At 36.3% G+C, this 15,949-nt stretch overlaps 1 protein-coding gene across 1 annotated transcript; it reads right to left on the bottom strand.

Moving 5' to 3' along the window:
- Window positions 1-3,684: 3,684 nt before the first annotated feature.
- On the bottom strand, window positions 3,685-13,982 carry LOC137942087 (protein PHYTOCHROME-DEPENDENT LATE-FLOWERING-like). Its single transcript, XM_068787769.1, has 14 exons — window positions 13,851-13,982; window positions 11,925-12,012; window positions 10,387-10,451; window positions 10,097-10,177; window positions 9,025-9,105; window positions 8,782-8,943; window positions 8,601-8,699; window positions 7,788-7,874; window positions 7,163-7,703; window positions 6,781-7,084; window positions 6,483-6,697; window positions 6,256-6,404; window positions 5,327-5,365; window positions 3,685-5,198 (listed from the first exon to the last, which is right to left on the bottom strand). The coding sequence occupies exons 1-14, from the start codon at window positions 13,980-13,982 to the stop codon at window positions 3,894-3,896; spliced, it is 3,348 nt and encodes a 1,115-aa protein (XP_068643870.1). The 3' UTR covers window positions 3,685-3,893.
- Between the last annotated feature and the right edge of the window lie 1,967 nt (window positions 13,983-15,949).

Here is a 15,949-nt window from a genome sequence, read left to right on the forward strand (position 1 = left end):
ATTGCTCCTTTGATAAAGCGGAATCACCAATGAAAGAAGGATGTTATAAAATTATCTTTATCCAAACAACAATGCCAGATTCCCGGATGGGCCCCAAGATTTCCTAAATTAACTCCAAGGGTCAATCTGTAATTTCACATGCAGCCTTTTTGAATTCTCTTTCTGATGTCTCCAGAGTGAAAATTTTCGCTGGGTAATCTTTCAATCAATCATCTCTGTTTGAGAGATTCAATTAGCAGCAATCAATCATCTCTGTTTGAGAGATTCAATTAGCAGCCAATAAGCTCTTTTGGTGGGCCCAACCTCTGACTTGTATTTTTCCGGGCCCATCTAATTGCGGATTTTATAAGTTGTGGACGACCCACTTGCCATCAGTAAACCAACTCGTGACGCAGCGAGTCAACTCATCCATTGAACGGGCAATTCGGATTGAGGGTTGGAAAACCCCAACAACTGAAACGCCCAATCAATGCCCAATCATTTTTTTTCCCTTTCTAAATTTCGTAAGGCCCTAACTGTAAGGGGAAAGTGATGGTAAGTGAATTCAGAGGCCACTATAGTCTCCCGCCGCTGAGGAAGACGACGCACGTCATGAGAGAGACGATGGTTTAATTTTTTTTAAGTTAAGAAAAATTAAACCATTGTCGTCAAAATAATAATTTATATTTTTTATTTATAAAATAATTATTTTTATTTATTTTATAATTACTATATTACATTAGTGATTTAATAGTCATAATTAAAATATTATCAAAATAAATATTTGATAAATTGTTTTGGCTTAATTATCCCATTGCTATAATTAATTATACCAGTGGTTTTAAATTTTGTGACAATATATTATTAATTAATAATACATAAAAATATATTATGTTATTGATAAATATATATTTATTTATTATATTAATTTTTTATTATTGTATTAAATTAGTGGCTTTTAATGTTAAAACATATCTTATGTTATTAAAAAATAATTTATTTATTTATTATATTCACTTATGTTTTTTTTTAATAATTTATTCTAGTTACACATAATTATTGTATTAATTTATAATAAACTATAATCATTAAGTAATATAATATAGTTTTTAATTAATTAAGATATTAATAAATTTTAATACTACACGTTAAATCACTTATAGGCCCTGTTAGTGCGCAGCATAAGTGAAATGAATTAACTAATATTAATTTAATTTTCTGAAAGTCAGATATATCAAAATATTTTATTTAATAAATAATGTATATGTATTTTACACCACACTTTCCATTATGCACACTAACACAAACAAGTACTTTACACTGTATTTTACATTATACACACTCACACAAACAAGTACTTTACACTGCATTTTCCATTACGCACACTAACACAAACAAGTACTTTACATTCCCTCTCACTTTCCCCAGTGAAAGTACTTTACATTGTAATCCACTTTCCCTCCGCACTTACAATGTGCACTAACCCCCCCAATATCTAATTTAATTAATTAGTATATTAATATATTTTAATTATACATTAAATAACTTATTCGTAAAGTAATCATATTTGTTTTACCTAATTTTGGGTTTAAGTATTATATTTTAATTAAATATACTGTTACAATGTACTAATTTTATTGTTTTTTATATTTTTCTCATGTTTGGGCACGAACACCGAAAACTATTTTCCGATGTATATGAACTCGTCCGAGCTAACACCAAGTTTGAAGATGAAGTTCAAATAGATGAATTAAATAAAATTGAAGTAGGAGATGAGTGATGAACGGGCATGCAGGTGAGAAAGTGAACTGAAGACTATTGAAATCTAATAAAGTAACATTTCACTAGGCTTTCTCTAGAACAAACCTTTACAACTTTGATTCACCAAAGATATCACTCATAAGTATGTCATTTAAGAGGGTTTTTCCTGTCTAGAGTTGATCCACTCGGTTACCAAGGCAAGGCAGCAGTTTGCGAAAAGAAAAAAGCAAGGACAAATCGAAATCGAAAGGAAACAAGGACAGAAACAAATGGGTTAGTGTAAGTCGTCGAGCTATATCGTTTGCAACCTCATTGTTCAATCTTTGATCACGCTCCTCATTATCTTTTCATTCTCCACCTCCACTACAAGACAAGGAAGTGTCATCTCCTTCACGACAGCAATTCGTTGTGGCTTGTCCACCTTCTCGTGGTGATCTTAGCCCTCTTCTTCACTAGTGCGCGCTCCTCCGCTTCCAACACTTCTGTCGAGGGAACTTTTGTCAGTTTCCCGTCCTCCTCGTTATTTCCATCTTTTGTCATATTGGCCTCTGCAATATCTATGTCATCGCCTCTCAAGGGCCCTTTCAGTCGGCGCTTTTTATCTTCCTCTTATTTCTTCTCAATGCTTCTGTGTGAAAACCCGACTATGAGGAATGCACCCATCTCCTTTGAGTGAAATCGAGTGAAACTGTCAAGCGTCAAGTCACCACTCCACTTACACAATGCACTAATGCTTTTTCGGTCACTTTCCAAGTGAAAGTAAATTCACACTACTTACACAATGCACTAACAGGTTAACGTGAGCCAGCGGTTGTTGTACAATTGCATGCGAACACCAGAAGAAACCCCACCTAGATGAGCGAATCATCACTTTTTTGCAGAAATCTTCTCATAAAAGCATGCGTCACAAAAATAAATCGATCTAAAGGTAAAATAAATTGTGGCCTATTTTTCCTAGGGAACATTTCGTGCAAAATTAAATAATAATAATAAATTATTAATTCTTATTTAAACTTTCTTCTATTCGTGCCTTCTTCATATATTTTTCCAACGAGAAGAGAGGGAAAGACTATCTAGATTTTTATTTTTCTCTAAGGTTGGGTTTGGAACACATAAAGTAGAGAGAAAAGAAAAGGAAGAAAAAAGAAAAATAGGTTTCTTTTTCCTTGTTTGGATGCCTATAGATAATAAAACAAAAGAAGGACGACAAATATAGTTTCTCTTGTTTGAATACTTGTGAAAAATGAAAAAAAAAAAAAAAAAAATAGTAAACTTTAAAATTTTGATGAATAAAATTTTCTCTCGAGTTTCTATTTTTTTATCCACAAATTTCATAATTTTGTGAGAGAAAATTTATTAATTAAGAGAGAAAATAATTTTCACTTTTATTTTATTTTTTTCACAATAATTATCTGCTACCAAACAACAGAAAATAACTCTCCCATTTTCTTCTTTCATGTGGGTTCCAAACGAGCCCTAAAACTCAAATTTACCACAGTGAAAAAAATAGCTTTCATAGTTTTATTGTCTCAGAATTTGTCTTTTACTAGCTCTAACTTTTTGTTAGAGTTTTACAGAATTTTAAAAATTTCCAGGACTATTAATTAAGGTATGAAATTTGGCATATTTATCATTATTTGAGACCACAGTTCATATTAGAAAGATAAAGGAAGTTTAACATGTAAGATGGTGCCTTTTTAAGGCATTGATCCAAAAAGGAAAGTGGGAACAAGTATTGATTTAGTGTAATAGAACCTTTCGGTCCTCGATCTTGCATGCAATGAGCAGAAAGAAAAACGCATAAAGAAAAAGCAAGAAAGAGAAAACAAATGAAAAAAGAGCTCCTCTAAAAGTTTTCATACTTACTCTCTGACATCACTGTCCTCTAGGGACCGCAGAAAAAGAGTTGAAAGAACGAATTGTCGTTAATTGCATAGCCAAAAGAAGGCAAAATTGCTTTACATCTATAGCTTGTCATTTGTATTTCTAGGGACCACAGAAGAAGAGTTGAAAGAAAGAATTATCGTTAATTGCAAAGCTAAAAGAAGGCAAAATTGCTTTACATCTATAGCTAGTCTTTTGTATTTACAGTATGAGAAGAAGCAAAAAAACGCTGTACCATCTGTGACCCAGGTGCTAAATATACTGATATCCTATTCCCCTGCACTGGTATTGTTAACGGAACCACCTTTACTCACTCCTTGCAACTCCATGGGTGAGTTTGTAATGCTTCCAACAGAACCATGTGTCTGCGAGCTCAGTTGTGGGCTCCCTGGACCCAACCCAATATTACCTGCAGTCATGTGTTGGCTTATCTGTTGAGAATTCACTGGTCCCACCTCCAAGCTCAACTGCTGTGGACTCATTGGCCCCTGATGGCTCATCTGTTGTGAACTAATATGTGACACCGGTGAATCCATTTGGTCAGGCAAGCCACTAGCTTGTGAATGCTGCATTGCAGAGCCAATCCGCTGCTGTAGGGCTTGCTGTTGCTCTAGTTGATGCTGCCATAACTGTTGTTGGTTCAACATATGATTCATGGTAGAAAGCTTTCGTGGGCGCATCAATGCTGTGGCAGTTGCTGCGGCTTGTACTGTAGTTCCACTCATGGCTTGCTGATTCATCATTGACCCAGCAGGCATAGAACCACTAACCATCATTCCACCAATTGTCTCCATTGGGCACCTGATGGACCCACCACTGATCATTCCCCTCCCCTGATTCTGATTAAATCTCATCTTTGCCAAGGCAGCAGCCTGAGTTTGGAATATCCCTCCAGAGCGTATTTGTGGGTTTAAACCAAAACCTGATACTTGGCTGATATTAGCAATCTGGTTTAGACTGGTCAAGCTAAGAGGAGATGACAAGCCCCCACGAAAACTTCCCATGCCTACCATGTTCCCCATCCCCGGAGACCCTGAGGACCCAGTGGACCCACCACTCGTACTTCCCATGCCAATAGTAGGTCCGGTTCCACCAACCATCATCTTTCCCTGGTGCTGGTGCTGAATATTTTGTCTTTGACATTGTTGCCTCAGCCGGAATTGATAGAGGGAATCATTGCTGATCATCTGATTGCCAACAAGAAGATTTGTGCTGCCTGTGGTGTTGTTTGTGACAAGTGGCAAGGATCTAGCAAGGCTAGCAGAATCCATCTGAGGAGGCTGGGCCAAGTAACCCAATTGTAGTGGTGATACTGGGAGATTTGCATTAAAGAGGGTCTGGGGTCTACTCAGAATATTTGGAGAAGGCAGTAGTTGATTCATGGTAGCACTGCTCACAGGCATACCCAGATTTAAATTCTGGCCACAACTGGATGAAGTATAAGGTAGCTCAACTGCCCCCATAGCTGGCAAGGCGTTCAAATGACCTGCAATTATGCTATCAGAAGTTTGAGGAGAGCAGTATTGAAAAGGCTGCAGGTGATCATTTGTAAGCTGGTAACCATCTCGCAGCATCTACAAAAAAACCGTAGTCAAGAGACTGAATAACAGTATAGAGAAAAGTGAGAAATATGCATTAATTTTTTTAATGAAGAAATTGATAGAGTATTTTTAAATGAGGGTCAAATAGTGTATAGACATACCAGAGCAGCAAACTGAGCAGCAAACAAGTCAGCATAGCACTGAAAGACACCAATACCATCATATTAGACAACAACATTTCACTATTTAGAATGTGGAAACTTATTTTCGACTACTTTGGAAACTGGAATATAGTCAAATCATGAGCATGTTAAGACTCACTAACTCTACTCACCTAAGACATAAAACTCCCTCTCCCCTTAAACCTAGACCCAAGCCCTTATTCCGAACTCCACAACCTTCGATGGTAAATCGATGCCCTACTCACAGTACTAAGGTGACTTATCAAATGAAAAAAGAGGATGCATGATGTAGTTGACCAAATGAAGAGAGAGAACACACTATACATATTAGATATGGATAAATTTGTTTTTTTCTAATGGAAGTTATATAAATTTTTGAATACCACCAGATTCCTAAAATTACCAATATAAAATTAATCCAGATTCTTTAAATCAGTTATGTTGCGAATAATCTGTCATTGGATTTGGCAGGATATACAACCTAGTATAAAAATTTGGCATGCTTCCCCATTCTGAACTTGAGTTATTTTAAGCAAGATGTATTTCTTCATGGTATCAAAGCAAGTTTGTTAGGTCTCTTTTAGGCTTCCACCCAAAATTGTCAATGTGTTCAAAGGTACAAAAAAGGCCCACATGTACGGAAGATAGTTGAAAATAATTCCACGTCAGTTGTGAAGTGTTCCATTACTTGGTGTAAGAACTTGGAATACACCTCTCCACTCTAAGCTTGAGTGTTTTAGTAGAAGATCTTTTTTCAAGTTCAACTTCTGTAATCCGTTAAAGCAAAAGTCTGTCCTTTCATTTATTTTTTTCACATACCTACCAACTTGAATTACAAATTTCATACAAAGAAATTCTCATTTAACTTAAAAAATAAAAAAGAACGAACTTTTAATTATTTGACTTACAGTGTCAGGAAAAAGTCGACTGAACCCTGAAGAATTACTAGAATCTTCATCTCCATATAGAACACAGGCTTCAACGTTGTGATCCTTTGGTTTATTGGACAAAAGTAATTTACAAAAAGCCTTTCGCACAATTATATGCATGCCAGTTCCTGCCAGAGTGGCAGAAAATAATCAGTCTAAAAGTAGAACACATAGCCAGGCACTTGCTCACATACAGCAGAACTTACCCTGAAAACTACGTGTCACACGCTCAAACATCAGAGTCCTGATCTTGCCAATTTCAGTGCTACCACCAACAAGGCTTTTTGACATGGGCATAGCAGGATCCTTGAACTCCTTGATATCTTGACTGAGATGTCTCATAAGCTGGTGAGGAGAATGCTGTAATGGTTTTCTATCCAGATATCTGTCAGGCTTTTTACTCCCATGATTGAGATTGTACCTGAAGAATTCATGAAACAATATTCAGTTTCTGACTTTTGCAATATTAATGGAGAACTCTGGGAAAGTAATTTTCACGCTTACTTTTTAACTACCATGTCAATCATCATAAATTTGTTGAGAACAGCTGGATCACCCTTAAACCCTGACAAAGGAAGTTTTTGCTGGGAAACTGCAGAGGAGGCATCTCCACCCAATGGAGCATTAAAGTTAGAAGCACTCAGAGGAGACCCAGCTCCACTAGTACTAGAAGCGTTAGGTAGGGAATTAGCTTTGACTTTTGTTAGGCCCTGAGTTTCTTGTATTAGAGAACCATTATTGCCAGAATTACCAGAAGTGCTTGACGAAGCTTTTTCTGTATTAGATACAAGTGCAGAACCTGGAAGACCTGAGCCATAGGAAGCCCAAAAAAAGTTAGAAATTTCTTCAAATTTACATGATGAAACAGGGAAGGCAGTTGGTTCACCTGCTGAGAGCCGAGGATTCTGTGATGGTTTTCTTTTGTGAGAAGGAGTGGAAGCATCACCTGTTCCTAGATCCTTCTCACAGTTGTGGCTCCCACTATTCCTTTGAGGCGACGGAGTAAAGTGATTCATTGCAACTTTATTGTGCTTTTGGCCACTCGATTTCACAGGTTGCATTTTTTGTGCCTCAAGATGCAGCTCTAAGAGGCTGCCTCTCCTCTGTAAATCAGTTCCAAGATGTGATCCTACTTGATTTCCAGTAAACTGACGATATTCATGATCCATCATCTCTTGTTTAGGCTTCTTCAACATAGGCAAAGACAGAGATTGTACTTCGCATCTTTCCCTCTTCCCAAGAGCCACATCGGGATATCTTGGGTCACTGCAGGAGTCAGTAACAACGTGTTTAATGCCCCTGGCTAAATTTGGTGGACTTTCTGCAGTTGCAGGAAATGATCTAGAGCAATTCGCAGGTCTCTGAAGCTCCATCTGACATTCTACAAGTGATGCCCGTCTTGCAGCCTCTGGCTCCATATCATAATTCTGTAAATGCAGAAAGCAATTTCAGGCAGCAGGCATAATAGACAGCTGAGGATTCAAATATTCAATAATGGAACTGGTAGAAACCTTCTGAAGATGGTTGTCAGTAATGATTTTAACGGGTTTTACATGTCTCTGGCTTCTCTTATGCCTGGCATAAATTCCCAAATTGAGCTACAAAACAGTAAGAATATAGGCAATAAGACAATGTCTTCAAAATAATCGACTTATCTTAGAATGCACCAGTCACCACCACATCAGTCACACTCCTTGGCTCCCTCTTCCTATGGACTCCATCGATCTTAACTTTGCTGACAGCTCCATGGGCAACCAGGACTTAGTGGTTGAGGTGGAGAGTTCAGAAATTCAAATGATGAGATGCTCCCACCTATTCCGGCCCTCTTGGAACTTCAGATTCCAATAAAGCTGAGATCGGATAGGTTCTTACAGGTTTGAGAATTTTCAAGTTATCTTCAGAACATCTTATCACTGAAGAGAACTATTCTCCAGTAACCAGGTGGTGCAGGAAAACCAACACCATTTCAAGGAGATTCAGTACTTTTTTAAAGGTTATTGACTAAGTTAATTATATTTTCATTTCTTGGTGCCACATATTTTGATCAGCCAATAGTCTGGCCAATAAACTTGTAAAAGAGGGGGTTTTCTCTCAAACATGTTGGTCTGAATGTTTCCACCCCCTCCTAGCTGTTGTATTCTATCTTCTGTTTAATAAAACTCTCCAACACCAGAAAAAATATTACTAATGATTGACATATGGTGTCATGGAGATACGGACATGCAAAGACAATCACCATTGAAGAGCCTAACTGTAAATAATTGAGGTTACTTCCATATTTCCATCCCGATCACACACAAGTAATGCACACAGGTCATCATTACCTTTTCTAAAATGGGACTCTTGCAAAGTCTTTCAAAGGATGGGTTCGGGTCCAAGCAGAGTTCCGGTTGCAAGGCCTTAATTATCCGAGATTCAACTTCCTGAAACAAAGAGAAAAGAGAAATGTGAAATGACCATCTGAGAAATAATCTCAAAATGCAGAATAAGCATTAAATCACCGACCAGTAGATCCCCATAGGTCCAAGAGTCATCCGAGATCGATGCCATATCTTTGACAACATTTTCCGTGCACATTTGAAGGTGCACTTTCTGAATAATAGGATGCCCATTCCCCATAGGAACGGGATTTCCTGGTTCTGGAGCAAAATTACGGTAATCTTGTACCTGATAAGGAGTTATGTACTTGTATAATTAAAACCAATAATGGAAGACATAGTCATAACTGATCAGATATCAGTAACTTACCTCACAGGTAATAGTTCCATTAAGATACTTGCAAGGTAAATCATCAAAAATATCTCCAGGCAACCAGCCATTCTCAATTGCCTAGTAGCAAATAGCAACAAATATACTTTAATAAACAGTAACAAATATTAGGCAAAACACAATCAGAATATAACCAACATGGCAGGTCCCCTTCTCCATTGAGATTGGGGTAGGCTTTCAAGGATCATTCTGACATCCTTCACCAATGACGAACATAGACCTGGTAGACTTGTAGGAGCATTCCTCTTAACTTTGTCCCGCACTTAAAACTCAAACTCAAACTCAAGATGGACTAGTTATATCCACCATCCATAATTCAATCCAAAATACAAGTCATCAAGTGGGGTCCACAGGACCCAACTACAATAAAATTTTAGATCAAAATTATATAAAAAACATTCATTAATTCGATTTGGAATTATTTATTATATTAAAATTATTTTTAAAATATTTATGGAAACAGAAATTCTGTATACTAGTTTATTGATTTCTTCAAAATTACACTTTGTTGTTGGGATGAGATGCTTTCAAAGTAAAATCCCCCCCAACTGGGTGCATTAAACAGTCCACTTAAGCCATCTTATTTCACTCCAAAAGAATCAAATATATCACAAGAGAGTCAAGACAATTATTAAGATCAAGGTGATTCAGATAAAAAACCAATCAAAGCCACCCAATTTAGTAGTCACCAACCTACTGTTACACACACAATGTTGCATGGTGCTGTGTTGTCGGTGGATGTTCTAAAACTCAAAATCTTATTTGTCACTGTCTAACATACAAAGGTTTAAGTAGTTGCCCCAACTTTTACCATCATCAACCCAGACAAAATTTTGAATATAAGGCTCCAAAACATAGGGTCATTACAACATCCGATTCTCAATGACCACAGCTAAAGGGATCCATTGTATAAAATTAAATAAACATGTACAGACATTTGTTGTAAGCATATGAAATCAATGTAAATAGTATTCTGAGCAGGTCCAGATAGCAACAACACTAAAATATTTATCCTACATTACGAAAAGAAGAATGCAAAGTATTTACTTACAGAAAATAGAGTCTTAGATTCTCTATTGTAAGGATGGAACAACCTCTGACTGTCTTGGAACAAATGTGCAAGAAGTCCTTTCTTCAATTGCAGAAAAAAAAATCAATGTTTCAGTAAAAAGTGAAAAAAAATAAAAAATTCAGTACGCTTGTTTTCAAAAATAAAAAAATTCAGTAAGCTTAGCAAAAATATTTAAAAAAATACAAAGCAAATGATTTATTTTTTTTGAAATAGAAAGCAAATGATATTTTGAATTTGGAACCGAACATCATAGAAGCTTGTAAACAAACCTCATTGGGCTTTCCAATAGCAAACCCTTCAGGAAACAAAATCAATGAAAAGGAAACCTCAGGCTCTGCCAAAAAACACAGACACACACTTATTAGAGTGGAGTCATGGCCCTACTTTTCCTTAAATAGAAAGAAGAAACCCATCTTATGCCATGGAAAAATATTATGGAATAGAAAATGAGTTCCCAGACCAACACTTAACCACATTATGCAAATTCCACTACACCCCATGTATCATGGGCATTAATGTCTTGTTAAAATTACATCAGTCCTCATATCTGATACATCACCCAGTGTTACCGACACAGAGAGAGACTTCCTACCTCTCACTAACCCTAGCAGGTTTTTTTTTTTTTTTTTAATTAAGAAACCCTAGCAGGTTTGTCAAATATTAGTTTAGCTTATCTCTTAAACCTTATACTAGACAACCTCTAAAGTTTGGGTTTGAAATGCCGTATCAGAAGCTGGTGTTTTAGTTCTTATTATTGATTCCAACCACTCAAAAAATCCTACAACTAAAACGTTGTTCCATTGCAGGGAGTTACATCAAGAATACTGCTTGACCCCATACCTTATTTTCAAGAATTACAGCTATGGAATTTCAGTTCATGTAAACACCTTCCTTTCACTTTTGAAGAGCACATCACTTATAATTTTCTGTGTTTTCTGATGAAACCCTCAGCATCATCACAACTCTTTCTGTTGTCCAACATCCCCATCCACTTATTTGAATACAAAAAAAAGTGCTTGGAAGTTTTCCAAACTAGAGCAGTAGTTAGTAACACTAAAATGCAAACAAAGGACTTCAATCTTATTTGCAGACCTCAGAAGTTTGGCAAAGTACTTAATTTTAAGCCCAAACACAAACCAAAAGGAAGGAATATATACATAAATATAAATACATACACAAGTAAAAAGCACATAAATATATATTTACATGCATTTACATGTTTCATATTTCAACATGCACATGCACACACACCATATTTAGAAAAAATGGAAGTGGTTACGGCTGAAAATTCTTTAATTTCTATTCTGCTTGGAAATTTTACTTTATAATGAATTTTCCTTAGTTTCACTCATTATTTCAGCTTATAATTCATTAACACTAATGGATTTAGCAGTAAACACAAAATAGAATGACCAGTCACTTCAAAATTTAACTGTTACTCTTTATAGTGTTACAGTTCAATAGATAGCCAAGTGAAAAAAATATTTTTTGAAATAGTGATTGGCTTTTTAATTCTGAGCAAAGAATAGAACAAGGAGGGGCTGAGAGCCCTTATGGAACACGAAGGAAGAATTCCCCCAAAACTAAAGACGAGCAGGATACCCCCTGCTTAGCCAGGGAGTCAGACTCTTTATTCGAAGCCCTTGAGATGAGCTGCCAGGTTATTACAATTAAGGCACACAAAATCTTTAATTTCATCACAAATATAGCTAAAAGGCCAGGAGGAGGAGCCTCATCTGACATCCCACAAAATCACTATTCATCAAGATAATGGAACACTGCTCTCAAATTCATTTACTAACATCACCTGGCACCACCTGTTCTCTTCCATAGTTAACCAAAGAAGTTGAATAACCAACATGATCAACATGATCATCACCAAGCCCTATATTGACCTACATAGAACAAGTAAACATTAGTCAAAGTTCTGAAGCTAGAAGATATTTGAAAAGTTAGAATCCACCAAGTAGATCAGGTACTGTTTCCTAAAGAGAAAACCATCAAGATAAAAAAGAATGGAAAGGTAATAAATAATAGCATGATAAGATCTTATGAGATTGTCATATTTCTTTATCCTGGCTTCAAAAATATCATTCAGTGTTAATAGCCTCAATGAGAACAGATCTATTACCATACTTGATTGTCATCAACCACTAAAAGCATCAAGAAGAAACCTAATAAACTTCTGTGTTGAAGAAAAAGTAATTTATAAGCATTTAGCAACCAATTGTCAGACAAAAAAATTTGAACTTCCTTTAAATCAAAGTTTGAATTAGGGATAAAACCTGGCCAGGTTAAATGAGGAAACCCTGTAATAATGTTGGATCAAGGTCAATCCCAAAATGACTAACCAATTTAAGAGACCTCTTCCCAACTAAGAAGCATATGATTTGTCCACTCTCTTATTCCTGCGGGACTATTATTAACACTCTCACTCATGTGTAAGCCCAAATTTGTGGCTCGACATGTGGACAATTTTGGGTAGAGACCACATAAAAATATTTGCTATTATACCATCTTAAAGTTGGGTCAAGATTCATCCCAAAATAACTAGTCGAGCTAAGAGATTTCTTGGCAACTAATAAGCACATGATTTTTCTACTCTTTTATCCATGTGGGACTATTCTTAATATACCCGGACCAGACCAGCCCCATGCAGAGATGGGTTTGTCCCTCACGTTGTAAGGCCAGGAGAGGGTTTACGTAAAAGACCTGTCTCAAATTCGTGGTGCAAACAGGTATCCCCAATCTGGACCCATGGAGTAGTATTACAATTTTATCCCTTATTTACATAATGGCATAGGTTTAAGAGAGAAAAAATTTAGAAAAGAAAATATAATTAAGAAAAAAGTCTCTTTTATAAATAAGTTCACATTACACCCCTTGCTAATCAAAATGACTCTTTCCAAAAAAAAAAATATGTCTTTATGTGTGAAGGCAGCTGTGAATTTTTACACAAGAAAAAGGCCAGAAATTCAACCTTGTCATGGGTTTTAGTGAAGAAAAAATTCGGTGTCAAACTAGCAACCAGGACTATACTTTAAAAAACCTACCCCAAAACCAAACCCAATTCTACCATAGTAAAGCTATTATACCCACATGGAATTTTGCAGTTTTGGAGCATATTTTCTTATAGAAATTCAGGTTCATATCTTCTCAACATAACATACAACATGACCTCTTGAATCAAGATTTACCAATTCTTGATCAGTTATTTGACACGCCTCTTGAACTCAAATTAAGACATTAACAAATCCATATGCCACTCATAGTAGAGAACTAATGGAATGAAATTCTTCAAGCCACTACCTTTAAGTACAAGGTGACTAATACGATTGCCTATTTGAAGCAGTTGACGTATCACTCAAATCCGTAGCGTTTTCCTCAATGTTCTTTAACTCGGTCCGCAATGACAAATAAATGAAAAACGAAAGAAAAACACACACACACACATTCTTGTTGTCATCTCCAATACATGACAGGAGAGAACTTGCGAACGAACGAATATTGTACCATCAGTTTTCTTGGTAGTGGGTAGGGAAGCGTAACGACACTCGCTCGAACACATTAGAAAGAAACATCTCAAGATACTCAAAACATCAAGTTCATCAGATTCAAACAGATACAGTGACCTTCTAGACTCATTCAAATATAAACATTTCGTCGACAATGCAGAGAATGGTAATCAAAGAATAACAAAACATGCAAATGACAAAAGAAGCAAAAAATTAACCTCATTGTGAGCAGGGCCAGCCGATTTCTGGTCAGAAATTGCAGGATTGTCGCTGGTGCAAATCTCTAGCGGCTGAGAGAGCTTCGAACGATATCGCGTGCCGGTTTTGGAGACCTTGAACGATACCCCCATTTCTAACTAGTTGGGCGAGAGAGATTGTTCCTGTACCTTTTTCCCTTTTTTTATTTTCTCTCTCTGTGCTTTTTCCATATAAAATTGGACGAAATCAGAAGAATACTATTTTATTATTATATGTATTTTAAATATTTCAAAATAAAAGAAATATATGGAAAGCCGGCAGGGAGCGTTACAGAATACAGCGATGCTTTTGAGGGTGAGTGTACAGCACCCTTTCGTAACAAGCGTAAAATGACGTTTTAACCCTCCAATAATTTTATGCGGATTTTACCTTTTCTCTCTCTCCCCCTTTAAACAGGCACAATATTTCATCCCTTGCTCCCTGTGGTCCGACCAAATATACACAGATGTGAGACAACTGTGCAATTGGATTATATTTTTATCTAAACCAAACTTGACTAAATAGATAGTGGAGTTTAAACTATGTCTAATAAAATTGAAAAACCCCCAAACCCTGTAGGCGGTAGATTTCTGCACCTAACAGATCGGTCTATTGGGTTATATTGGTTAGGCCTCTTACTCAAAACTCAAAGTTTAGTAAACTTAGGCAAAAGTAATCCTATCCAGATATGACTAGGAGGCATGTCCAATAGAACAAACTAATTGAAATAAGGATGAATTTCACATTTACTCCATAAGACAATAATGGGTTTCCCTTGAAAAATCATTTCAGTCCACATAGCATAGGTTCTATTATCAAGGAGTAATTATTTTTTGTTATGCAATTACTCAAACAACATGCATATAGTGTTAGTAAATTATTTCTTTCAGATTTTCCATCACGAAGGGATTCCACCAGATCAATGATGAGAATGTAGTTTCTCAACACTTCCTCCCCTTATGGAGAAGGAATTTGAGTGAAAGTCAAAACCCCTTCTGCTAACATGGCACAGGAGATGAGAGATAAGTTGAGAGATGAGAAAATCATCAATGTGAAAAACCAAGGAAAATGAGTCATCTCTTGCCACCAAAATAAACTCCAATAGAGGAAACTTATAGCCATCCTATCAAGGGATGCGAAGGCATTTGGAGGGTTAGAATAAGTTGTTAGAGATGAATAAGGGAGGTTGAGGAGAAGAATTGAAAGAAAATTGAGGAGATGTCAAGGTGGTGGAGGATGGAATAAGTTGTTAGAGAGGACTTAGGGGAGGTTGAGGAGAATAATGGAGAAAAGGTTGAGGAGATGTCAAGGTGTTCGAGGTCTATTGAGTCGTTATTAGAAATTAGTATGCTCTATTGCAAAATCTTGGATTCCTCTATGATGACATCGAGCCATGCCGAACTCGAACTTGCATATGTTCGAGTTTTGTTTGATTTAAATACTTTGAACTCGAACTCGGTCTCGAGCCTAAAATTAAAATTGAGCTCGAGTTCAAAAAAATTAACGAGTTTGAGCCCAAGCTCCAACTTACATATAAAACTAAAGAAATAAAGAAATTATAAAAATTAATAAAGAAAATATCGTGATGACCTTATACCATTGAACTGCAAGGTATTACAAAAGAGTTTAAGACTTTGCAATTGAGCATATTAAAATGTATAATAACTAGCTTAATAGACCTAAAAGAAAAAACAAACACCTTTGTATTTAGGCTTTCTCTCGCTAAACTCACCTTGGTTCCCTTTCTTCTTGACTACTTTTTGTACCCCATTATTTTCAAGTTCATGTATCTCGTTTTCTTTTGATTTTTATATTTTTAATTTACTTTTTTCTTGCCCCACCTTCTTCGCAACCTTCTCTCATTATCTTTGGCCATTGATCCTCTTCGCACATTTTTAGCTCACCTCTCAAAACACCATCGAAAACCATATCGTTGTCACAATACAACCCATCAACAATCATTGCGAGTTTGCAGTAAATGGTTAACGAGCTTGAAATAAGTGTTGAAATTTTGATCACAAACTTTGTGAATGTATTTGAACAAATGTTTGGCAAGGCCCTTGCTTTCGATACAAGCAAG

The sequence above is a fragment of the Aristolochia californica genome, unplaced genomic scaffold (assembly GCF_029961685.1).
Source record: "Aristolochia californica isolate CCGP_79_NKW_82.1479 unplaced genomic scaffold, dmAriCali1.0.hap1 SCAF_9, whole genome shotgun sequence".
NCBI classification, from domain to species: domain Eukaryota; kingdom Viridiplantae; phylum Streptophyta; class Magnoliopsida; order Piperales; family Aristolochiaceae; genus Aristolochia; species Aristolochia californica.

Excerpts from the sequence above, each read along its gene's own strand:
- LOC137942087 (XM_068787769.1), bottom strand. The coding sequence starts at position 13,982 with ATGGGGGTATCGTTCAAGGTCTCCAAAACCGGCACGCGATATCGTTCG. Across the intron at positions 6,698-6,780 it reads ATTGACATGGTAGTTAAAAA|GTACAATCTCAATCATGGGA; the intron begins GTAAGCGTGAAA and ends TGAATTCTTCAG. Across the intron at positions 5,366-6,255 it reads GTCGACTTTTTCCTGACACT|TGCTATGCTGACTTGTTTGC; the intron begins GTAAGTCAAATA and ends GGTGTCTTTCAG.